The sequence below is a fragment of the Sarcophilus harrisii genome, chromosome 6, assembly GCF_902635505.1.
Source record: "Sarcophilus harrisii chromosome 6, mSarHar1.11, whole genome shotgun sequence".
Classification (NCBI taxonomy): Eukaryota; Metazoa; Chordata; class Mammalia; order Dasyuromorphia; family Dasyuridae; genus Sarcophilus; species Sarcophilus harrisii.
The window spans coordinates 98,185,281-98,212,864 of NC_045431.1; the positions used below are offsets into that span (position 1 = coordinate 98,185,281).

General features: G+C 36.9%; 1 protein-coding gene across 2 annotated transcripts in view; it reads right to left on the bottom strand.

Moving 5' to 3' along the window:
* SH3RF1 (SH3 domain containing ring finger 1) overlaps positions 1 to 27,584 on the bottom strand; it is a 202,742-nt gene that overhangs the window by 51,553 nt on the left and 123,605 nt on the right. For both annotated transcript variants that reach the window (XM_031941929.1, XM_031941930.1), the window contains exons 3-5: positions 25,439 to 25,714; positions 22,899 to 22,994; positions 6,035 to 6,340 (exon numbers count right to left, since the gene is read on the bottom strand). In XM_031941929.1, coding sequence (XP_031797789.1) covers positions 6,035 to 6,340; positions 22,899 to 22,994; positions 25,439 to 25,714 — 678 coding nt within the window. The remainder of the gene's footprint in view (positions 1 to 6,034; positions 6,341 to 22,898; positions 22,995 to 25,438; positions 25,715 to 27,584) is intronic.

A 27,584-nucleotide genomic window follows, 5' to 3' on the forward strand; every position in this document is an offset into this window, starting at 1 on the left:
AGTCCTTCGTGGAAGTAGGAAAGTGATGGCCAATAGATCATGGTTTAGTATTTCAAGGATATGTGATTTTATTGCTACATATACTCCACTCCACTGATCCAGAATGCACCGTGGGACACAGTTTGCTGTGGCCAAAATATCTGTCACTCTAACTTCTGCCTGGTGATAGCTTTTCTTACTTAATAAGTCTAGTTCTTAAATGATCAGCCCTTGAAGAAACCTTCTGATTTTGGCAGGGCCTTTCAGAATATATGATCCAGGAGATAGACCCTGAAAACCCAAGCTCTCCTTAATACCATGATGAGGCATTAGAATAGGATCTTAAGAGAATAAAAATCAGTAAATAAAATATTCCACAATCATACTTTCTTTCATCTCAAAGGAAAGTTATATGAATTAATAACTAATATTTAGTACTCTCATTTCTTATACAGTAAGATGGGAAAAATATAAGAATGAAAATTGCTCATTCATTATTATTTGGGTTTTGGTTCTTTTCATACCACAAATGTTCCTTTGAACAAATTGGGGAGGGGGAGTTTCTCACCCTTGCCTATGTCCAAAGGGGCAGAGGTTGCAGTGATAAATTTCCAGTGGTTTAAGGAAAGACAATGCTAGACCTTTTCCAGGGTCAGATGGTGATGGCCGTCTTTAACATGGTAATGAATTACTTTTGTCTTTGAGGTGCCAGCCTGGGAAAGAGGTAGATGGCGATTCATGGTGGGGGGGAGGTTGGAAAAAGGATGGCAGGGACTCTAGACTGGGCTAAGGGGGCTACTGTGAAGAGAGAAAATCACGTGAGATGATTTAGAATGGAATGTGACATACCTTCCACACAAAATTCTGAGCTTTTCTACCTAGGTGACTGTGGGCCAGGCCCTTCTAGTGAGGGGGATCAGAAGAACTGATCTCAGGGTCCTTTTTCTAGCTCAAACCCTGGGATTCTATGAATATCTCCATTGTGAGATGGATTCTATCAGTCATGAGCTGGAGGGAAAAAACTTACACATCTGCTCTTACCACTGTAGAAATAAGCCACAGAGTAATAACAGCTAATATTTAACTAGAAATTAATAACTGTTAGGGACTTAGCACAATGCCCAGCATACAGCAGGCGTTTAAAAAATACTGACATTATCAGGCATTGTGGACACAGATCTAGATGTCATCTCAAACCCCAGGATAAAAATATAGCAACAGCTCACATGTATATAGCACTGGACAGGTCAGAGCTTCTCTCACAATAATGCTACGAGGTTGGTGCTGTAACCATTAGAAAGAATTGTTTTCATTTCTACTTTACATGTAAGGAGATTGAAACTCATTTGTCCAAAGTCATGTAGCTAATAAGTAGCAAAACTAGAATTCAAACTCAAATCTCTCTCTCTGTATGTGTATGTAAATGTACACACATATATATATATATACACAAATATATACATTTATATAAATATAATATGTGTGTATATATGTGCATATATATAAATATACATATAACACATTATATACATGTATCTTTTGTTTTTACATTATCTTCATTTCTAAATATATCCCTCCCTGCTTCCCTACCCAGCAAGCCATTCTTTAGAACAAAGATTAAAAAAGAAAAAGAGAGTGTCAGGAAGACATTCAACAATACCAAACAACTCATTAATGAGATCAGAGAGTGTATGGAAAATTTATACCCAGAGTCCCCCACTTCTTCAAAGAAGGGAGGGATGTTTTATTTTGTTTTTCCATTCTCTAATAAATTTATTTAATATACATTGCTCTATGAATCATGTTGGGAGAGAAAAATCAGAGCAAAAGGAAAAAAAAAACAGAAAAAAGAAGTGAACATAGCATGTGTTACTTTACATTCAGTCTCTCTAGCTCTTTCTCTAGATGTAGATGCATTTTCTGTCCAAAGTCTATTGGGATTGCTTTGGATCACCGAACCACTGAGAAGAACCAAATCTTTCATATTGACAGTCACACATTCTTGCTGTCACTGGGCACAATATATTCCTAGTTCTGCTTGTTTCACTCAGCATCAGTTCACATAAGTCCTTCCAGGCTTTTCTACAATCATCTTCTTCATCATTTTTTATAGAACAATAACTTACATGTACCACATTGCTCAGTTATTCCCCAAATGATGGGCATCTACTCATTTTCCAATTCTTTTCCACCACCAAAAGAGCTGCTACAGACATTTTTGCACAAGTGGGGCCTTTTCCCTCCTTTATGATTTCCTTGGGATACAGACCCAATAATGGCACAGCTGAGTCAAAGAACAGATGGGAGGGAAATTAATTTTCTCTTCTGTTCTCTGGAGCTGAGCTTATTTATTCTAATGTTAGACATATAGGATTTTTTTTTTTTGCTGTAGTTTCTTTTTAAAATTCCTCCAAACCCAGACTTCTTTCTCCCCCCATCACAATTCGGAATGGCAGTGAGTTCACCCGCCAAGTGGCAGCTGTTTCAACTGAGTAAGTACTGCCATGGGCTATCCAGCAGTGGCTCCGTGCTCAGTCCTGGGTCCCTGGCCTGAAAAACAGTCTTATTGAAGCAGTATCATGACCAAGTCCCGGATCCATCACCTGAGGTGCGAGGCTACTCATTGGACACCGAGCTAGGGTTGCCTCTTTCCATACAGAGAGATGGCAGCATTTCCGGCCTGCCAGGCTCAAGAGAGTGGGCAGGCCTGGGAAAAGCCCAGATTTCAGAGAAGGATCTTGTCCTTGAGGCTGCCCCCTAATGAAAGCAAAGGCAGCCTGGAGCGGTGGGAGGGGATGAATGGTTGGACCAAAGTGCAGAAGCAGCCTTGTTTCCCAACCTACTTGAAACAAAACAAAAATAACTCTCCGTTTGACAGGCTCTGCTCCCAGAGTGTGTCAGACAAGCTCACACCTGATCTGAGATCAATGGAGACACTGCAGAAGCTAAATTTATCCTCCGTGAGCTCACCTTCAATTATCCTCTCTCTTGTGCCCAAACAACTCCTGCCCACTTTTTCAATACAACGCCACGTTCTAGGTTCCTGCCTTTGATAACATTGGAGGGAAAAAAATACTTTTTCTGTCGTCCTTTCTTCTGTACAAACTGATAGGCTGTAACACATCAATGGAACTCGCTCTGTCTGCATCTTGGTTCTGCTGAAGTATTTTCTTAAGACTTACATTTCAAGAAAATATATCATGTTATATTGGATTGCTTGCCATCTAGGGGAAGGGGTGGGGCAAGGAGAGAAAATCTGCAACACAAGACTATGCAAGGGAATGTTGAAAATTTATCAGTGCCTATGTTTTGAAAATAAAAAGCTTTTAGTTTAAATAATAATAATAATAAAAAGAATGTATCATGCTAATTACTGATATGACTGAAACTATAATGCAAAATGGAAAAGCTAGCACAAATTACTACTGGATGATTTGCATCTTTTATACCAAGCCATGTCCATCTTCTCCTTTAAAAAAAGAGTCCTAAACCTTAATTTCATAAGTCATGGCAAGATTAATATCGCTTAGTTCTAAATTGCCTTACGATATCATAGAACTTCTCAATATAGTTATAATGACTTGTGTATAAATTTGTAGGACATTTTAGTTATTTTGGGTATATTCTACTGGTGTATGGTCACCAGGATGGGCTGTCTGTCTGCCAGCAAAGTATGAAAATATAATAGGTACTTCATACACTTTATTGAATGAATATAAATATATATATTTCTTTTCATTACATATTTTATATCAGTTTTGTCCTGTTCCCTAAATTTTCAAGGCACTTCCCCGCTGCACAAAGAAGATTGTTTTTTTGTTTTTGTTTTTTTTTTTAACTTCGTTTGTATCATGGATGGATCCCTTCAGTGGTCTGGTGAAGCCTACAGATTCTTTTTCAGAAAAATGTATAAATAAAATATGCAAGATTATGCAGGAAACCAATTATATTGAAGTAAAGAATGTATTTTTCCTCAAACAGTTCCTTTAAAATCTATCCAAGAACCTCCAAGGGGGAACCTCAACTAGGCATTCAATAAAACAAACTGTACACAGGGCACTACACATAGTAGGGGCTTTATAAATGTTTTCTAAATTGAATGGGTGACTTACAAATGCCTTACTGATTGGATGAAAATAAAGTCCTACTGAAGAAATTGAAACTATTTCTAGTCATATGAAAAGATGCTCCAAGTCATTATTAATCAGAGAAATGCAAATTAAGACAACTCTAAGATACCAATACACACCTGTCAGATTGGCTAAAATGACAGGAAAAAATAATGATGATTGTTGGAGGGGATGCGGGAAAACGGGGACATTGATGCATTGTTGGTGGAGTTGTGAACGAATCCAACCATTTTGGAGAGTAGTTTGGAACTATGCTCAAAAAGTTATCAAACTGTGCATACCCTTTGATCCAGCAGTGTTACTACTGGGATTATATCCCAAAGAGATTATAAAGAAGGGAAAGGGACCTGTATGTGCACGAATGTTTGTGGCAGCCCTTTTTGTAGTGGCTAAAAACTGGAAACTGAATGGATGTCCATCAGTTGGAGAATGGCTGAATAAATTGTGGTATATGAATATTATGGAATATTACTGTTCTGTAAGAAATGACCAACAGGATGATTTCAGAAAGGCCTGGAGAGACTTACACGAACTGATGCTGAGTGAAATGAGCAGGACCAGGAGATCATTATATACTTCAACAACAATACTATATGATGACCAGTTCTGATGGACCAGGCCATCCTCAGCAACGAGATCAACCAAATCATTTCTAATGGAGCAGTAATGAACTGAACTAGCTATGCCCAGAAAAAGAACTCTGGGAGATGACTAAAAACCATTACATTGAATTCCCAATCCCTATATTTATGCACACCTGCATTTTTGATTTCCTTCACAAGCTAATTGCAATATTTCAGAGTCTGATTCTTTTTGTACAGCAAAATAACGTTTTGGTCATGTATACTTATTGTGTATCTAATTTATATTTTAATATATAATAAAAGGCTATTAAATAAAAAAAAAAATAACATCTACTGGTTATCCTGCCATCTAGGGGAGGGGGTGGGGGTGGGGGGTAAGAGGTGAAAAATTGGAACAAGAGGTTTGGCAATTGTTAATGCTGTAAAGTTACCCATTTATATATCCTGTAAATAAAAGGCTATTAAATAAATAAAAAAAAAAGAAAAGAAAGTCCTACTAAAAAATCCATCAAGAGGCAGTCATGAATAGAACTCGAACCTCAGAATGGAAATGAAAGCGCTTGTCAGAAAAGGAAGCATTTAAAAAGAAATGAATATTAACATGCATCACTGACATGACTGTATTTTCTCAAGCAGCAGGTGCTCATGACCTCCTTAGGTACCAGTTAGCACACTACCACACAGGAGAAGGACACTTATAGGATCATCAAATCTTAGAGAACTGAGAGGTTGGGGGGGGGGTCTCTTAAACCTATGTAGGGGCTCCTCTAAAAGAACTCTTTCTTCCTCTTACTTTGCCTTCTCTGGATTACTTACTGAAAAGACTAAAAGAGGAAGGTGGGCTTAAATAAATACAGGCAATTGAAAGCTTTATAAAAAAGTATTTCAACCGCAGCATCCTAAGATTGGATAAAAGCAAACTTTTACTTGGCAACCTTTTCTAAACCATCCTTATGGGGAAATTCGGCTCAACTGGTTGGGTTGGCAAGATATTTCCGAACTGCTTGGGTGGTCTTGGGTAAAGACACTCAGGTTAGTTTCCTTCTAACCTCTGCTTTCCCACAGGCAAAATGGACCAGTGAGAGAAAAGGAGGCAGAGGAAATAGGTAGCCAGTCTCAGATCCAAAAGGATTTGGGTTCAAGTCTCATCTACAGTACTAAGATGATCATTTGCGATGAAGATACTTATTTATAGTGTTGGGGTTCCTTACTGGGAGTTAGCTATACCAGTGACATTTTAGTTCAGACCAAAAATAAACAATGGAGCCATGATCCCATCTATTGTGAGGGAGAGAAAAGAATTGAGTGCGATAGTCTCTACGTTCCCCTTGACGGATGTACCTGAGAAGGAGCACTGCAGGAAAGTCCCGTGAGCTCGCTGATCCGAGCTGCAGCAGTGGGATTGCTGGAACTGATGAGCACTGGAGGGCTGATCTCCATGGAGTGGCGGTTCTGAGTGGCCTGGGAAGACTTGTTGGCCATGGTGAGGGAGGTGAAGGAGTGGCGCTTCTTGGTGTTCTTCTTGATCTCACTGTGCTTTGGGGCTGCTTCGTTGGGGTGGGCTGTCCCCGAGGGGCCTTCTCCAGAGTCCGGGCCTGCTCCCGACACTTTGTCCAGTTCTATCAGCTGCTTAGCTGCCGAGTTAAACTGCAAGACAGATTCAAGTTTAGACAAATCTTATGGGTACAATGAAATTTATTCATTCATAACAAATTTCCTTATTGCACTTTTTTACAATTCCGGTGATTGTTTTCTTATGTGAAACTGCCATTTTTTTAGTTTAGAGCAGTGGTTCTCAAAGTGTGGTCCAGGGAATCCTGGGGGGTCTCTGAAATCCTTTCAGAAGGTCCATAAATTCAAAATTAGCTTTTACTTCTAATATGGTAAATATCTATAAATATAACTCACATTAATAAAAACTCTTTGGACAGATCCTCAATCATTTTTAATAGTATAAAGGTACTGAGAACAAAGTTTGAGAACCACTGATTTAGAGAGCTCCCAGGAAGGGACTCCTTCTACCAATACTAACTGCAATTGTTCTGTAACTTAGGGTCTTACAAAATTCCCAGGGGGTACTTAAAGGTTAAGGGATTTGTCCACAGTCATTCAGACAGTATATAACAATAATTATAAGCATTTACTTTGTGTTTATGTTATATGGCAGAACACTGTGCTAAGTGCTTCACAAATATTATCTCATTTGATTCTCAACAACCTGGGGAAGTAAGTGGCATTATTTCCCCTATTTTAAAAATGAGAAAGTTAATCAGAGATTAAATAACTTGTCTAAGGTCACACAACTAGTAAGTGTCTGAGGCCAGATTTGAACTCAGATTTTCCTGACTATAGATCCAATCAATGGTCGTTCTATCCACTGGACTACCTAGCGGCCCCACTCAGATAGACACAACTACAAATATTTTCTCATTTAAATAATTTCCCATAATACTGAGGTTTCATTGGACATAAACACTGACACATTATGGTAGAACATATCAGTGGTCCTCTTGCCTCTATTTTTAAAACTATTTTTCATAGGAGCTGTGTTTTAGCTTAACACAAAGCCCTAGAAATGAGGCTTCAAAAGCTAAATTGGAGACTGGGATTTTGGAGAATGAGCAAAAAGGCAGTACAATGTTCTTAGTGAAAAATATGTTCCTTATAATTAATTATTCTCCATGTATTCTAGAACAGGAAACCCAGAGATAAAATGACATGGAAAATAATAACAACAAAGCAACAGCAGCAGCAATAAATATTTATACAGTTGCTTTTAAGATTTGAAAAGCTCTTAACAATGATGATCTCATTCGTTCCTTGTAATAACCCTGGGAGATAGGTATTATTATTATTATTATTACCCCCATTTTATAGATGAGGCGACTGAGGTAGACAGACATTAACTGACTTTCTCAGGATCATATAACTAGTAAGTATCTGAACCTATCCTTTTTTATATATCTCTATTATCAGTTGTTTTGAATCATGTTCAATTTTCAAATATTACAGTGAAAAATCATGTTCAATTTTCAAAATATTACAGTATCAAACATAAAGCCAGGACTCACTGATGGGGACCTTCTACAGTATTCTCAAGCAAATAACAAGAGAACCAAGGATCCGAGAATCCAAAGGTTCAAGTCTCCTTCCTTAACATACACTTTGAGTGTCTGGAATGGAATGGAAGCAGCAAAGTAAATAATGAGGGCTATTTTGCTGCAGGTGAGGTAAAGAAGGGAAAATATTCCTGAAATCCTCAAACATTACAACAACTTGTAATGATAGTGGAGCAGTTAGATAAAGCAGTAAGGACAAAAATCCAACAGATAGCTGTTTTAATCCTATAAAAAGGCAAATAGCACCATCTGAAACAAAAGGTACAAAAAAATTCAAATATTCCCTTACACAACCTGTTTTAATGTAAGATAAAAGAACTTTTCAAAATGAAAACTGACAAACCCTTATCATTGTATTATGTAGATCCTAATTAATAACTATTTCTAAGCATGATGATGGTGGGGATGATAAAGAATAATCATTGAATATCTCTCAACCACCCACAAACAATAAGATACAAGTCTTCTGATGTCTTGATGAAGATGTCTTGTTGGACAGAATCAAAAGGCTGTCAGTAAATACCATAAGAAAATGAACTTGGTCTGCCACAAATGTCTTTTCACAAAGCTGTGCTAATTACTGTTCAGTACCCAACTCTCTTCTAGGTAATTGCAAATTGATTAATGATTTGTTCTAGTATCTCCCCAGGTACTGAAATTCAGCTGACCAGGCAGGTCTATAATTAGCAGGGTCATGCTTTTCCAAAGATAAACAGTACATTTCCATTTTTCCAGGCTTCAAGACTTTCCTGAACCGTCTCAGAACAGACTGAACAAACTCTGAAAGATAATGAAAAGGGACTAGCTAAGCAACAGCACCTGCCAATGCTTTAATTACTTTCATTTGCAGGTCAATGGGACTGATTCCGGTAGGACAGATTTCAATTCCACTCAACAAGTGCTTGGGCTGGTGTGCCAGAGTACATGGCAAAGAGTACTGTGAAATGAAGTTGAAAAGGAAGGGATGAAATTGTTAAGGTGCAGAGTGAGCAGGGAGGAGAGCCTAAAAGTAAACTTTAGGGAGTGCTCAAGTTAAAGTGCAAAGAAGCTGAAAAATCAGAGAGGGGAGGAGTCATTAAAGAGACAGGAAAGAGATCAAGACAAGGCAAAAAAGATAAAAGTAGTAATGGTCAGTACTGACATGTTCTGGAGAGATTCAGGAGGATGGGGACTGGGCAAAGCACTTTGGTAAGATCTGTTGATCTCTTTGATTGATAAGAGATCAGATTCATTAACAGTGATACATATGGAATCCAGATTATGGGTGGTTGGCAAAATAGAGGCAAGGAGTATAGATATTTTCAGGATTTGTGGTCAAATGGAACAAAGAGATGACATACTAGAATGATGAGGTGTAAGGATCATAGGAAAGCATTTTTTGGGCTTAGCTAAAATGGCTATAGAGAGATAGGAAAGGAACAGTATAATGGAAGAAATTAGGAAGAAGAATGAGTATGGAGGATGATTAATGTAGCAAGATACTAGATCAAAAGTTCTTAACCTGGGATTAAGTATGAACTTTTTTTTTGCATTTTGATAATCATAATTCAATAATTGGTTTCCTTTGTATTTCAATGTATTTTATTTTGTGCATTTGAAAACATTATTCTGAGAAATCCACCAGGTTTCATTATGTAGCCAAAGGAGTCAATGATGCAAAAAAAAGAGAGAAAAAAAGGAAGGAAAGGAGAGAGAAGAGGAGAGGGATAAAGGGAGAGAGGGGGAGGTAGAGAAAGAGAGAAAATCTGCTTTCTTCTTTTCCTCCTTCTCCCTTTAGGGAGTAATATTGGAAAATCCTGGATTTGGAACCAGATGACCTAGTTCAATCCTGGCACAACCACATCTGGTCTGTGTGATTTTTTTAGGCAAGTCGGTTCACATCTCTGGGGTTCATTTCTTCATCTGTCTGAGTGGGTTGGACTAGGTGATTTCTAAAGATGTCTTCCACATCTAACATTCTGTGATAATCTCCCTTTTACCTGACAGCCTTTTGAATATTTGAAGACAGCTATCATATTCCCTGTAAGCCTTCTCTTCTTCAGCCTAAACAGCCTCAGGGCTCCTCAAGCAGCCTTCAGATGATCTGGTTTCAAATACTCCAGTCACCCAGGTTATCCTGGAAGTGCTCCAGTTTTTTAGTGTCCCCTCTCATCTCTATCTGTTTTTCACTTTTTTCCTGGAACTTTTCCTTTCCTTTCCTTTAAATTTCAGTTAAAAACCTCATCAAGTTGGAGAAGAAACATTATATGCCTGGAATACATTCATATTGGAAATTCCCTCTGCTGATATCACAAGTCTAGACCAAAACAAAAGAACAAAAATGATGTGTGTATAGTCTTTTTATGAAAAGACCATCATCATTCATTAGCCAACTCCCTCCTTTATAACCTCAGGGGAGAGAGGCTTGAATCCCAGCTCTGTCATTTACTACTTATCTGTGTCAAGTTGCTTCATTCTAGGGAACCTATTTTTACATTTATAAAATAAGGGGGATGAATTTAATCACCTAGGGAACCCACTTTTACATTTATAAAATAAAAGGGATGAATTTAATCACCTAGAGAACCCATTTTTACATTCATAAAATAAAAGGGATGGATTTAATCACCTCTAAGTCACCTTTAAAGCACTTGTAAAGTCTAAATCACTTCTAGTTCAAAAATCAACAATTTTTCTATGATGATGATATTTAACTAGAGTTCTGAGTTTTACAAAGTACATACCTCACAGGTATATTAATTATTAATTAATAGGGATTCTTTACTGAGCTTTCAGATTCCTTTAAACTTTTTTTGGAAGAGGGTGAGAGGTTGCTTTTTATCAAGATGGGATTCCTAATCTTTTTTTGTGTCATAGACCCCTCTGGTTGATAAAAACCTGGGAACCACTTCTCCAAATGTTTTCAAATGCATAATGTAATACATGGATTACAAAGAAAATCGATGATATTGAAAAAAAGATGTCATTTTCCCCATCTGAGTTCAAGGACTCCCTGAAATCTATCCATGGCTCCCAAAGTTAAGAACTTTTGCTCAAGGAGACTCGACACTAAAACATGGTTACTATTCCTCAGGGACATTCCTGAATAAACTGGGCTAAAATTGAAAGATGTTTCTGTTGATGAGACATTTAAGTTTTAGCAAAAACAAGAAAACAAGGTTATGAGAGCCCAAAGGAGTTTGGATTAACTCCATTTATAAATATTTGAGCACAGCGGTGGATCCTTTAAGTGCTACCTCAGTAGTGGTGAGCTCCCTTATCACCTACCAAGTAGCTTAGTAGCCCCAAAATGTCTCCATGGATATATCTGAGCTAAGTTTGATAATGATGAAGAGCTGAGACAAAGCCAAAAGTCCCTATACTGACGCCAAGAATGGACTTTACTTTTAGCACCCAGAATGGTGCATTGTATCCCAATGCCCCTCCTTCATTAAAAGCCCTTTGCAAAAGCCCTGACTCAGAATGAGTCACTGCTGATAATTCTAGGTTATCGAGAGCATAAACACACCTGTGAGTCTGAAAACAGACAAAAGAGTTCCTCTCTCCTAGAATTAATCAGTTAGCAAGGCCAGCTTCCATTGTGACAACTCATTTTTGAATGCTTTATGCTCTGTACAATAAGAATTATTATATTTGTATTTTTGTGTGTTTGTATTTGTGTACCCTTAGTAATCTTAAATTAAACATTTCCAGAACTAAATGTAATGTTTGGTGTGGAATTTCTCTTAAAAAGACAAGTCAAATATTTTAATTGAACTGCATGAATTACAAACATATAGGATCTATTTTTTTCTATTAACCACATAGTATGCGCAAGGCTAACTCTACTAAGCACAGAGGAGACAAGGATAGATATATACTGTGGGCTCTTCAGTAAGTAGGATTCAAGACAGAATGTGGGAAAAGAGCAGGGCAGAAATGCAAACGAGACTCAGAAATTTGAGAAGAGCAAGATCACTTTCACTGAAGGGTTTCCAGGGAAAGCTTCCCCCCAAGGTAGCACCAGAGTGTGCCTTAAAGAAGGGAAGGAATGCAGTAGACAAGAAAGGGGAGAGGAAGAATCTGTTTCAGATATGGGGGACGGTAAAGGGATAGGTCTGAGAGGGAAGACTGCCAGAAAAGAATGGGGAATGGAGAGCAATCTAGTTGGCTGAACCATACAATATTTCAAGATAGGAGATAGGTTGAAAAGAGATATGTTGGTATGAGATAAAGTTGGAAAGGAAAAGGGAAGATGCATTATTAAATACCTTCTATATGCCAGATACTGCGCTAAGCACTTTACAACAATTATCTCTTTATTATTATTATTATTATTATAGCTTTTTATTTAGAAGTTATATGCATGGGTAATTTTATAGCATTGCCAAACCTTTTGTTCCAATTTTTCCCCTCCTTCCCCTCACCCCTTCCCCTAGATGGCAGGTTGACCAATATGTTAAATTATAAATTAAATACAAAATAACTATACATGTCTAAACAGTTATTTTGCTGTACAAAAAGAATCGGACTCTGGAATATTGTACAATTAGCTTGTGAAGGAAATCAAAAATGCAGGCGGACAAAAATAGAGGGATTGGGAATTCAATGTAATAGTTCATAGTCATCTCCCAGAGTTCTTTCGCTGGGCGTAGCTGGTTCAGTTCATTACTGCTCTATTGGAACTGATTTAGTTCATCTCATTGTTGAAGATGGCCACGTCCATTAGAATTGATCATCATATAGTATTGCTATACAACAATTATCTTACTAAATACTCATGACAACCCTATGAGGTATTGGAGAAACTGGAGGCGGGCAGCCCTATGAGGTAGGTGCTATTATTAAACCTATTCTAGTATGTAGAAATTGAGGCAGGCAACCCTATGAGGAAGGTGCTTTTTAAAATCTATGTTACTATTGGAGAAACTGAGGCAGGCAGCCCTATGAGGTAGGTGCTATTATTAAACCTATTTATATTGTAGAAATTGAGGCAGGCAACCCTATGAGGAAGGTGCTATTTTAGAATCTATGTCACTGTTGGAGAAACTGAGGCAGGCAGCCCTATGAGGTAAGTGTGATTATTAAACCTATTTTACTGTTGGAGAAACTGAGGCAGTTAAGTGGTCACATAGTAAGTATTTGACACCAGAGGTCTAACTGATGGCAGGCCCAATACTTTATCCATCGCACCACTATAATACACTGTAAAACCACTCTGCTGAAGCCCTGAATGAAAGGAAAAGGAATTTATTTTATTTGGTAGCAAGGAGGAAACCACAAAACGTGGGAGGAAGGATGCGACCAGAATTTTAAAGGTGAATGAATGAGCTTTTCAGTTTTTGAGGATCAGGCTCTGACCATCTCAGTGAAAATGTTTTAAGTCTGATACTTTTGGACTCCTCTGTGTCGGAGTCACAGCCTCAGAGCTCCCCAGGTGCAGCAAGCCTCTAGAAAGGCCGGCACAAGCCAGGCCCCCGAAATCCAACTCTAGTCAGACCTTTCCCAAACCAACCAGAACCCCGGCTTTATTTGACCTGCTGGCCATGGCAGGGTGCACTCCAGCCGCCTCTCATCCCTAGATCTGATGTGTAATGCGATTTTTGTTCCCGGATGGCCAACAAGACAAAAGAATATCAGGGGCTTTAGTATAACATCAGTCCCCTTCTGGGGAAAAATAATTAGAAAGAACAGTGATTATTGTGCAAGAAGGCAGCTCTGCAAATGGAGGCTGAAACCTCCCCCAGGTAACAGCTCTCCCTGGAAGCTCAGTAAATATTTGTGGAACGCAGAGAGTGCATTTGAGCCGGGCTTCAAAGGGCAGGTGGGCCTTGGGAAGGGGGGTTTCCCAAAGAGGGACTGGCGGGAGCCCAGCAAGATGTGGCAAAGAACAGCCGGGGCTTGGGAGCTAGTGGGAAGAAGCATTGGGGGGGGGGGGGGGGGAACTGAGTAGAGCTGATCAGCTAGGAGTGACTCCCACTGAGTAGTGGAGCAGACTGACTGACTTCCAATCTTGCTTCTAATACTTCCTGGCTGGGTGACGGCATTTGGGCTATCTAGTCAACATTTCCGTGCCTCTGTAAATTAATTAATAATAATTAAATTAAATTTAAAAATGAGAGCTGTAATTGATGGCCCTTTCGGCTCTTAACCCCAGATCACAGAGGGTTTACAAACGAAAAAATACCAAGTGTGACACACACAACTCGAGTTCCATCTTGCCGTTTTATTAGCTATTAAAAATAAGGCCGTCTCCTAAATTTTAGAGCTCTACTCTCTGGTCAGATTTTCCCCAGTATTTAATGACCAGGCTTTGCATCTTTTCGGTGTTGTGAAAATGACTATGTATGGGTCCTGCCTCATTTACCCAAGGGGGTCCTCGATAAGCACTAACTGAATCTTGGTCGTACAAATTCCTTGTAATGAAATTAAAATAATCTGATTTAAAACAAAGGGAAATTTCATTGAGGACATAAGGGAATAAGGATGTTTAATATTGCCTAGACTGCCAGATGCTGCCCTGGTGTCAGTTGATTTGATTAAGTCTGTTTCCTTGTTAAAAGGGAAAGTTGGGGGTTAGGAGAGGTATATCTTGAAATCTTGAAATGACCATGATGTAGAAACAAATGTCATAAATGAAACTTTTAAAACAAACAAATTAATAAAAATTAAACAAAAGGAAACTCTAAGTTAGCCAGAGACCAGTAAGAAGCAAGAGAGGTCAGAAAGGGTAAATCAGAAATTCTTATCATGAACTCATCTGGCAGACTGTGGCTGCCTTTAAATCAGAATGTTTTTAAATGCATAAAATACACAGATTACAAAGGAAACAAATTATACTGAAATATGATCATCAAAATAAAGAAAAACAGTTACAGATCCCAAGTTATAAAAAACCTAGCAAAAAAGACCAGTCCTGGAGTAAAAAAAAAAAAAAAACAAAAAACAAAAAAACACAGTTCAAATCCCCTTTCTGATGTCTCTTTATACAACTGACATCAAAAATCATCAAGGGACATAGTCCCTTAACCTTAATAACAAGATGGTAGCTCGTGTTGTATGTGTAACAATTGGTATTTTTTGGTTTGTAAACCCTCTATGAAGGGTTTTTATTAATGTATTGATTATTATATATTACAATAGTATATATTATATATAATATGATATATTGATATTGGTATGATTATTAAAATGCATTATTAATATATTATGATAATGAATAACTAATATATTTTCTATATATGCATTATTATTTACATTTAAATATATTTATTTTGTTTTCCCCAGTTACATGTGAAAGTTTTTTACATTTGTTTTTAAAACTTCAATTCCAGATTTTCTCACTTCCTCCCCACTACCATACCCCTTTTAAGAAGGTACATGTGAAGTTTTGCACAAAAATTATGTTGTAAAAGAAAACAGAAGTCTCCCCCCCAAAAAAAAGCTCAAGAAAAAAAGTTTTAAAAAAAGTATTCTTCAATCTGTATTCAGACACAATCAGATCTTTCTCTGGGTATGGATAGCATTTTTCATCATATATCCATCAGACTAGTTGTGGATCATTGTATAGCTAAGAATTACAAAGTCATTCATAGCTGATCATCCCACAGCATTGCTGTTACATTGTACATTGTGCATTTCACTTTGCTTGAGTTCATGGAGGACTTGACAGGTTTTTCTGACAGCATCCTGCTCATTAATTCCCATAAAATAATAATATTCCATCATAAATGTTCAACCACTCCCCAGTTGATGGGCATCCCTTCAATTTCCATTCCTGCTGCCATAAATACCTAAGCCACACTTTTAAACCATCATTCTTGGGAGGAAGAAAGAGCTGGCTGACTGAGGAAAAGGGTTGCCTAAAAATTACAAAAATGACTAATAAAAGGATAAAATTCTGAAGATATAAAAAATTTCCAACATAGAATAAAGCCTCCAGCACCAAAAATCATCCTCTAATATAAATATATGTCAAGCTGATAAAATCTTATGAGCTATAAAGTTAAGAGTATTAGGAATTATCAACATTTTCTTCAGACCTCCTTATGAACCCTTTCAGTTAAAATAAATGCATTTACTGAAGCTAACTTTTAATTCTATCAATTGAACATTCTGCCTAAATTCTAAAAAGAAAGAATATTCAAGGTAAAGACAAACTCTAATCTACCAACTCCTTTGATGAAAAGACTAATCTTATTTTTTTCTTCTTCCTTTACTAATTCCAGAAAGCAACAACAACAAAAAAAAGTAGATCAAGAAGAGGATTTTTCCAGAAGAATCACCAGTATATAACCAAAATAACTTATAACACATGTCAGAGGTTTAATTATTATTGGGGGAGGGAGAAGGAGGGAAGAATAATAGCAGGTAGCATGATTTGCTTCTGAGTAGTACAAAAGAATGAATGTTTTGGTTGGAGGGGTCACTCATTTGGAAGTTTAATACAGGTTGGAACTTTAGGCAAGGTTGAATTAATTTTGTTAATCTGGATGATTCTGGTCAAAAGAAAAGGGGGTGAGGGTGGGAAAGGAAGGCTTTCATCAAGATCCAGCTATGATTTAAGAAGTAACATTTTTCTCTTAAGCTGATAATTAGCCAGGCAGCCATATAATAAGCATTTATTGAACACCTACCATGTGCCAGGTATCATGCTAGGTGAAAGACAGTCAGCCTCTGATATCAGGGCCCTCAGAGTAGAAAAGAGAAAGCAATTATGTGGGAACAAGAAGCATACAAGATAAACTGGAGATAAGCATCAAAGGGAAATCGTCAGCATTAAGCAGGATGGGGCTTCTTGCAGAAGGAAGGAAGCCAAGAGGTGGAGATGAAGAGGGAGAGAGTTTCAGAGATTGGGGGACGGATGGGGAAAATGACCACCACTGAATGATGGAGGATCTAGTTTGAGAAACAGGAGCCCAGTGGGAGAGAAGCAAGTGATAGAAAGGGGAGAGAGAAGTACAATTCTAACTAAATAGTGAAATGGTTAAATATTCTCAAAGAAATAAGTTATTGGATATTCAATGTCACATTTGGGCAGCTATGAGTGTGTTTTTTTCTCATTGTTTAAAAAAAAACTATCCACATTCATTAATAACTTATGAAAATCTAACTAGTCAGAAGTCAGAAGTCTAACTTTTAGGATTTAGTGGAAGGCCCTGTTTTTTGTTTTTGTTTTAATGAATTTCTCTTATAAAACAGCAAAATTTGTACTGGTATAGTAGGTATTTTTTGTTTTGTAATTTGTTTACATCCAATCATGGAAGTCTAGATATAGACCTTAGAGGACCATTGAATACAACTCTCATTTAAGAGTTGAATTTAGACTTTTGAGAGCCATTGAGAATAACTCTCTCATGTTTACATATGAAGAAACTGAGGCACCAAGAAGTTAAAGTTCAAAAAAGTAAATTTTAACAGATCTGGCAAGGTCTACATTTAAATTAAACCTCAGCCACATACTGTATAATTCTTACCAAGTCACAATTTCCCAGAGATGCATTGACCTGAACCAGTACAAGGATAAAAGCACAGGTTCACTATCATTAAATTTTATACTTTTACGTATACATATGTATAGTACATACATATATATACTATATACATCATATGTAATGTATACTTTACATCATAGTCATTCCCCTCTCCACTTCTAGATTAAACCCTCTTTTGTCACAAAGAAAAACAATGAGGAAAAAGCATTCAGTCTATGGACTGAGTATGATGAAACTTAATAGCTAACATTTATTTAGTGCTTTGCAAAGCACCTTGGATGCATTATCTCATTTAATCCTCAAAACAATCTTGTGAGGTAGGTGCTATGTGGTGCCATTTCACCAAATAAGGAGACAGGCTAAAGTGATTTATCCAGGGTCACACTGCTAATAGTTAAAATAATAGTTAAGATCAAAAGGATTTATCCAGGGTCACACTGCTAATAGTTAAAATAAAAGTTAGATACCTCTGCCTCTAAAGTCTGGCATTCTATCCCCTACTGCAGGAGCCTGCTGGATCTGCAATACTCCTGAGTGTGGGGTACAACATTCCTAAGTACCCCCGAACTATTTTAAAATGTAATTGGGAAAAGTTAACAACATTTTCAGAAACACAATAAAACACAGATAATGTTAAAATGTGGTTTTCTAAGTCAATATGCAGCTGCAGAAATAATTCCTAAATTATGTTTCTAGGTCCTTAAATTTTTCAATTAATTAGAATTCAACTCCCTTTGGTGATCTCTTCACTCCTCCCCACACACCCTCCAAAAAATATGTGTTCATGACACACTTTTTTATTTAATCTGGAGCATATCCACTCTCCTCCCCCGAGTGACCAAGCAGTGTCTGGTGGTCTGGGATCGGGAAAATTTTCCAGCTGATTAAGCGGCAATAGTTGATCCTATCTACCTGGCCACACTGAGCCCAAATCCAGCTGCACAGAACTTCAGAGCAAGGTGGAGACACATCTGTTCAGTTTCTCCTCTTCCCCCAGAGAAGGAAAATATTCTTAATTAGGCAGAAATAGAGCCCTCACCCACTCCCTACAAGATCCAATTGCTATTTAAGCAGATTAATTGCATTTGGTCATTAGCCATAGCCTTTATGTTACGGCCCCTATGAGAATAGGGACTTCTGTGTTATTGCCCATAAATGAAAAGAAGTGTGATAGAATTATAGCAATTCCTGCCTGGGCTGGGACGTGTTTATTCTGCCTATCGCAAGTCAGAGCCAAAGGTTTGCCCCTAATATTCTCTCTCTGGTTTGGGGCAGGGCTGCTCTTATGTGCTCATGTGCAAATAGGCTCACATTGCTTTTTTGTGAACAATAACAAAAACAGAGCTGCCTCCTCATGCATCGTAAAACAAATATTAGCATGGAATTGACAACACCTGGCAAGCGAGGGCAGGTCTTCATCATGACTCTGATGCTCAGCCATGCTTTCAAATAGGACCACTAAATTCTCGGAATTTTCCCTGGCACAACTATCGGAATACACAAGTGAGGTACCGAAACTCCAGCCTACTGGATAGAAATTTTTTGGGTGGTGATTTTCAAAGGAGAGAAGATGATTTCAGCAAACCGAAACACCTAAAGGGCATGGACCGAATTCAAGACGAGTACAGACTTTGAATCACTTTTCCATGGGTGTGGACAAACTGATTTGCTATGAAAACCTTGGAGTTCTCAAACCTGGAGGAAGCAAACTGAATGCTGGATAAATTTCTTAGTAATTTTCAGAATCTAGCAAAAATGGATGTTTTAGAGAAAAAAGATGGGGAAACTAGAAATTGTCTTTCAAATATTGTGTATGATTTGCTCCTTTAAACAGAAGAGATAACATTTAGCTTTTTGTTATTTTTTGCCTTTCTCGGTATCCCTGGCACTTAACAACATGTTTGGCAAGCTTCTAAATGCCCGCTGATTGACTGATTGATTCATTCATCTCTCTATGAAATGAGACCATGGTTTGTAAACTTTTGCAAAAGTCCCGTGGATATTGTGCTGTTTATCTTCATAGGTATACACTGATCTTTAGAAAAGAGATCTGAGTTGCTGACATGAATTTAGTTTATTCATTGCTTTTCTATATGCCTGTGCAACTTGGTTAATCTCCAAGTCCCCTTTCTGTACAGGATCCATCAACCTTACTCTAACTCCCTATTCCCTCAAATCACAATGCACTCTGATTGGGGACAAGACAAGCTTGTATATATGCAAATTAGAGGCAATTATACCTCGAATGACCTGTATCTGCAATAAAGCTTGAGCAAAATGAAATCTTTCTTCGAAAGAAGGAAAAAAAAAGAGGAGGGTTAGAATCTGAGTTGTTGCCCATGCTTAATTTTGGAAGTCACATAGTTAATGTGAAATGAATATTTAAATATACTCTGTATAACTAAAAATGATTGTTCAAGATACTATCCCAACCAATCTTTTACAATTATCAAAATTCTGCTGTAACACAAACTCCTAGAATATTTTGTTCCATGTCATAGGGTTTCACTTCTTATAATGTACTAATTAAATGCAAATTAAAATGTCCTTTCAGCTCTAGAATGACCAATTTTGGAAAAGCTTTGAAGTCATTTTTAAAAGATTCCAAAACATATTTTAAAAAATGGGGATTCTTAATTTTTTGTGCATTGTGAATCCCCTTTGACAGGAGATATCTCTGGGCTCAGAATAACGCTTTTAAATGCCTAAAATAAGATACATTAGCTTACAAAGAAAATCAATTATTTTGAAATAGTTATCAAAATACTCAAAAACTAAGTTCACATACCAAGATTAAGAACCTCTAACTTAGTGAATGTTTAAAGATCTTCCTGGAGGAGCTCCTAAAATATAAAACACTATGACGGAAAACAACTTTTACTGATTATGCTAGCACCGTACTAGGGGCTTGCTTAACGTCGATAACAGGACAGTTTTATTCTTCCTTTGTAAATGTAGATCTGGTTTATTCCTCTTCCTGTTTTACAAAAAGGAAATTGAGGCATTAAGCAGTTAAAAAGGCAACTAGATATTTGCTCATAGTCACATCGCTAGCAAATGGAAGGAGTATCTCTCTTGCTTACAAGATCCAAGAAGCATGAGGGCATTTGTCAAATGATCCATGATTAGCAGTGGAGCATGATTACTATGATGTGTCCAATTAGAAGCCAGTATATAGATATGATTGCTAATGTTTTGTATTCTGTGATAAGATGAACATTGGCTATGAAAACTTCTTAGTCCTTAAGTTTAAGAAAAATACATATATTTCTTTTGGCCCCCACTCTCATTCCATGGAACTTAATTGTAAGGTCAACCCACAACCATCAGTCCATCTAAAATCCCAAGCTCACCCTTGTGTGTACCAGAGGAACTTTGGTTCCTGAAGCTATGAATGTCCCTTGCCACTTTATAATTCATCCTTTCTGGTCGGGGAAGTATCTACTACTCTTTAGTTGATATCAACAGCAAAAATTTTGGGGAGGAAATAGCAAAAAGGATAGAAGGTACATGAATAAAGACTCATTTTTCCTTTAAAAAAAAAGTCAATGAAAGTATTCTCCATACTTAAGTGCTTCTGAAGACTAAGGATAAAGTGGTTTTTATTCTTAAACTATGGATAAAATAGTTTTCTGGTTGCCCTTCTCCAAGGCATGAGAAATCACTCCTCCTCAGGCCAGAAAGATCTCAATTGATAAGCCCAGTACACCATTGTGCCAAACGTGGAATAACGAGAGATGCATCCAAATGAACTAACGCTGTAACTTTGCTGAAGATCGTTTTTATGCCATTACTGACTGACCTTCCTTGTTTTAAAGGTTATAGTCTACAAGGGTCTAATTTCATTTCCATCCCAAGCCAGAAACCATCAAATCAGCCTGAGTCAGATCTGACCCCAAACAGCCCTTAATCTGTAGTCCTTCACTCTAGCTCACATACAGCTTCCAAACCCAGCCATACTTCTGAAGTTTCTACCATCAGCCATTTAATCAATCAATAAGCAATAGAATCTAGGATTAGCATCCTATCATATATTTTACCATTCAGAAGGGAGTACAAAGATTAGATTAGATAAAGCATTTATTAAGCCCTTACTGTTTACCAGGCACTGTGCTAAGAGCTAGGAATAAAAATAAAAATACAGCCAGGTTTAAACTCAGATCCCCTAGTTACTAGCCAGTTACTTAGTCATCTTAGAAAGTGACTTCTCTTTTTCTTCATTGTGAAAATAAAGGCATTGATCTACATCATTTCTATGGATCATAACTGTTCTAAATGCTAATATCCTATTATGACACATAACAGGGATTTTCTGTCTGACCTCTTAATTCCCCATAAAAATGTAGGGGTTGAACTCGCTGATCTCTTAAATTCCCTTATATTCTAAATCTGTGGTCCTACTATTCTCTTACAGTCTCTCTTTTTGTGGGAAGATGCACTTTAAGATCAGTCAGAGGTGGAAGCATTGATGATAGTACAATCTCTAAGAGGGAAAAGGGAACTGCTACTGTAGGACTGGGACCTTTCACATATTTTTTCAAAATAGATTTTACTGGTATCATTTATCTTTACATGAACTAGATTGCCTCCTGTGTCTTACCTCTATAACCACTTCCAAGAGCCATAAAAACATAGCCCTCACATATTTTTAAAAAGGCTCATTCATTCATATGTTTCACATGATTTCTTTCACATGTATAATTTATATTATACTTCTTGCTTTCTCAACTCTTTAGGTTTAAGAAAAATATACACATTTCTTTTGATGGGGAGGAAGAAAATTTGGAACTCAATTTTTAAAAATGAATGTTGAAAACAATTTTTTAAATAAGACTTAACTAAAACTTCTTGTGGAAAGGGGGCAAGTAGACACAGCACAGTGAACAGAACATTTGACTTTAACATGAAGTTCTGAATGTAAACTCAGCCTCAGATACTTATCATGGAGAAGAGTTGAAGAAATTGTAGCACATGATTTGTGATAGAGTACTATTGTACTGTAAGAAATGATGAGGGGACTGGTTTCAGAAAAACATGTCAAAACTTAGAGGAACTGATACAAAATAAACTGAGGAAAACTAAATCACTGTGAACGGTAACAGCAATGTTATAATGATGATCAACTATAAAAGACTCAGCTACTTTCTAGAGAGAGAACTGATAAACTCTGAATGCAAATTGAAATATAATTTTTTAACTTTTTAAATAATATGGCTAGTATATAGAAATGTATTGCATGATTTTACAAGTGTAATTGATATCCTATTACTTGCCTTCTCAATGGATATAGGGTGAGGGAGGAATGGGGAGATTTTGGAACTCAAAATTTAAAAAGAAAAGAATGATTAAGAAATAATTTTTTGGGAAGAAAACAGTTTATGAAATTTCAGCATTCAGCAATCAAAGGGCAGACAAAAGTCAAGAATTACTCCAGATTTATCCTGAGATCTACTTCTCATCATTTATTTGTGTTTCACAATTAGTCCCTCTATAAAATAAGGTTGGGGTGCAGTTCACTCTGGGGAAGGGAGAGGTAGAAGAGTCATGACTAATAATGAAATTTCACAATTAAAGTTTATTTCCTGGATCCATTACTGCCACAACTTAACTTACCTCAACATACGAAATAGGGAATATCCCAATTTTATCAGACAGCATCCCTTCAGCCCAATTTTCATCCACTCTCCGAATCACTGTCAGGACGTCATCCTGCAGGAATACCAAAATGATGATGACTCTATGTTCTAATGAAGATTTGTCATTTAATTTGTGCCTTTTGATAACTTCACAATATATGAATAAAAACTCAAGGATGGATATATCTGTGTAAACAACCACAATTTTCCTGAATCAAATGCTATCTAGGGTCCCTGATCTTTCAGACAGATTGAGGAATCTGTGATTTCTTGGTGAAGAAGCTTGGTTACATATTATTTATTTATCCGTATCATCTTGGTCAGTTAATCACTCAATTAGCAAGCATTTATTAAGTGTCTATGATGTGCCAAGCACTGTGTTAAGTGCTGGGGATATAAAGAAAGACAAAAGAAGGCCCTGATTTAAAGGAGATTTACAGGACAAATTGAAGATTATCTGTGATGACCGCGTATTTAAAATCAGCCGGAGTCAGAAATTCAGGTTAGGGGAAAATCTTCGATCTTTATTCTTTGTGGAGGTGAAGAAGGATCGGAGGTGAAGGGGGATTGTGATAGCAATGTGAGCAGCTGCGACAAGACGCCAGCCAGCAGTCTCTTTGCGCTTCTCTCTCCACCCACCAAAACTGTCATTTCCTATACAACACATGAGGACTTGCACAAAGAGTGGGCAGGGGGCATTCTTTCTCCAAGCATGTATATTAATAGAGTATGGTCCAATTATTATTTAGCCTCATGTGCTTGGGACCTCAGTGCATCAACTCGAGCTTCAGCCCATTACAATTATCCATAGAGGGAGGGCATTTTTAAGAAGGATGGGAAAAAGTGGGATTTTGGATAGGACTTAAATGAAGTCATAGAAGCAGAGCTGGGGAGGGAGCAGGTTCAAGGCATGGAGAAGAACCAGTGAAAATGCTCAAAATCCATAGATATATTGTCTAGTGAGAGAAATATCTAGGATGCCAATATCACTGACTCAGAGTATGTAAAGGAGAATAAAGTACGAGAAGATTAGAAATATAGGTAGAAGCCAGGCTGGTATTAGACTGATTCCCAAACTTTTCTTACATCAAATTTTTCTTAGAAAAACATTTCTTCTAAATGTCCTTCTATTGGTTTACAAACTTTATGTACAAAGGTAACATGCACCTTAAAAAGTCTACCCGTTATTAGTTCAGTAGACAATTTTCCTGGTACCGTGGATCCTTTTAACCACAGAAGCAGATTTTAAATTAAGAATCCCACTAGTTCATTCAACCTTCCATATGCCAGCATGATATATACATACTTTAAGAGACAGGGCTGAGGGACTTTTTTGAGGAAAAGATATAATTCTGATGATAAACGAAAAAAAATACAAGAAAAACAATCAGGAGTTTTAAAAATTAGAACTTTACATAATAATTTGTGAACAAAAATTGTTTTCGAGTTATTTCAATTGGGTCCAATTCTTGGTGACCCCAATTAGAGTTCTCTTGGCAAAGACACTGGAGTTGTTTGTCATTTCCTTCTCCAGCTCATTTTATGGATGAAGAAACTGAGACAAAAATGTTATATTACAAGCCAGGGTCACATAGCTAGTGTCTAAAAGTGAATTTGAACTCATGAAGATGAATGTTCCTGATTCCAAGTCCAATACTCTGTGTACTCTATTGCTGATCTGTGTGTAAAAACTATTATTGGTAAATGCTGATTATTCTTTTTTTGGATCACATTTCACTGATACTCCCTAAAAGGAAACTCTTTTATCTACCAATGCAAGTTGTCAATTATTCTGAAATTCAGATAGTCACTTGGGGGCACTGTTAAGGGTCTTATTTAAAATCATATAGTCCAAAATGTGTCTTCCAAACTCTGAGATCAGCTCTCTTTATCATGTCATCTGCTTCTCTATTATTATTTTTTAAAAATTAAGATCTTATTTAGAGTTAGGAACTGATTCAGATAAAATAGTGGTACACAGAAGTAAGAAGGAAATACAAATAGCAGTAAATCCATCCATTCAGTTATTTCTCTTGTCAACCAAATAGGGAGGAAACAGAACAACACTGAAAAGCATTTATGGCCACACTTGGTCCCAGAAAACTGATGATAAAACCCATATTGGATAAAACATCCAAATTGAAAGAAGGAGGCCTATAGATGTAGAATGGTATATACCTTGACAAATATAATAGTGGTATCTATTAGTCTTACTTAAAAGTGTTTTGTTGGGGTTTTTTTTCCGGCAGGAATCAGGTTCAACAATTTAAAGGTAAATGACTGTGGTCATAAACAACAATAACTCTTTTTTTTTTTTTTTAAAGAAATATCTAGAGACAGGTAGGTAGCACAGTGGATATATCACAGTAGAATCAGGAAGAACTGAGTTCAAATTCAGCCTCAGACACATATTAGCTGTGTGATCCTGGCCAAGTCACTTAACCCTGATTACCTCAAAACAAACAAATAAAAAAAGAAAGAAAGAAAGAAAGAAACGTCCATTTTGAGAAAGCTTACCTTTGCAAATGGCAGACAGTCTTTGTCAGCTTCCTTGTCTCTCACTTCAAAGTCATAAAGTGCTTTGCACTGAGGGGGGGGCTGAGGTAAAGGTTTAATAATCTGCACAAAGTTAGTGGGGAAAAATCCATGAATCCCATTGACTTCTCCATGATACCAATTTTCATCCACTTGTCGACGCAAAATGATGATGTCGCCCTTGGTGAAGCTGAGATCTCCAGGCTCTTTTCCCTCGTAGTTGTATAATGCTTTGGCACATGGTAACTGAGGTACACCCTTAAAAGGAAAGAAAAACATCATTGTGAGTTTTTAGTGCTAGAACATAGGGAGGGGGGGAAAAGGTCTGAAAACATGAATACCCACTAATAGCACTTTAAAAAAGTGAAGAATTTTTAAAAGGTTAAGAATTTTTTCTTAATTCTGAGGAAAGAAGTAAAAGAAAAAATCCAATTATTGAAACTAATGTATATCAATGATACATTTTAAATATGAATGACAGCCAAAGTGATATAAGAATAATGAGCAAATCTAGACGTGCTTCTGTCTTGCTTTCTATTTCCAAAGCTAACTATATTGAAATGATAATTTTTGTTTTGATCCCTGATCATGAAAGCTAGAGTCATACTCAAAAACACCCTTTCATGATCAGTAATATAAAAGGCAAATACTATTATGAAATACCAACTTGAACTGATATTAACAGCTTTTGTCAGTATTAATAGATAATTAATTGAAACAGCAAATAGTGCTATATGAATAAAAATAGCAAGCCTTTATATAGTGCTTTAAGATTTGTGAAGCGTTTAACAAATATTATCTCCTTTGATCTTCATAATAACCATGGGAAATAGATATTATTATTATTATTATTATCATCCCCTTTTGATAACAGAAGAAACTAGGGCAGACAAAGGTTAAGCTACCTGCCCAAGGTCTCACAGATACTAAATATATAAGGTGAGATTTGAACTTGGGACTTCCTGATTCAAGGTCCAATGTTTTATCCAATATGTCATCTGGCTGTATCTTGATTATGGAGTTAGGAAGATATGAATTTAAATTTAGCTTCAGACTTACTAGCCTAAGTGACCCAGATCAAGTCACTCTGCCTCAGTTTCCTTAGCTGTAAAATGGGGATAATAATAGAATCTACTCAAGGGTATTTAGAAGGATGAAATGAGAGGTCTTTAAAACTCTTTACAAATATTAAAGCACTATATAAATGTTGGGTATTGACGTTACTTCCTACTATATAAAAGCATGATTCATTCATTTTATAGACATTAAGGGAGTCAAGCAGACAATGTGTTAACCATTGGAGATGCAAAGAAAGGTTAAAAATAGGGTCTCTTCTCTCAGGCAGTTCACATTCTGATGTAGTAGAAAACATTAAAAAATGAATTGATATTCCTTTGGTCTTTAGCCACACCGAGAACCACAAAATCTTAAAATTTCCATCTTGGAGGTCATTGAGTTGGACTCACACGTGAACCATAAATCTCCAACAAGCTTTTGGTTACCTTCTGATGACAGGAGATTTGCAATTTTCCAAGACAGTTTTTCTATCTGGACAGCTCTAATTATTAGGAAGTTTTTCTTCATAGTGAATCAAAACCCCCCATTCATCTTACTTTTGCCTCCCAAGGTTAAGAAAAACAAGTCTGATCTGGCTTCCACACCTCCTAAGGCTAAGGAAAACAAGTCTGATGTGTAATCCACAAGTCATTGACGATTTCCATCTTTAAAATCAGATTTCCCTAACAAGCGAGCATTTTTGACCCTGATATACAACTACCAGTGACGCTTTAAACGTGGCTGCTTTGTGTCATGGCTTTTAATATTTCATAATACCTCCATAATATCCTATAGAAAATTTTGTTGTAAAGGACTCATTTCATAAATAACCAAAATGAGTGAATATGAGAGTCTCAAAATAACATAGGAGGAGGCTGTCTAATCAGTAAGTGTAGCTTAGAAATCTGGAGTGTGATTCTTGTAACATTGCTACTTAGCCACCAATTTCCCAGAGGACAAATGGCAAATCACCCTAATTTGTAAAGACTTTTCAAAGAAAAAAATTTTTAAGAGTATTTTTCATTGTATTCTTCAAAATGAGAGATCAAATGCTTATACCAAAGAATTTCTA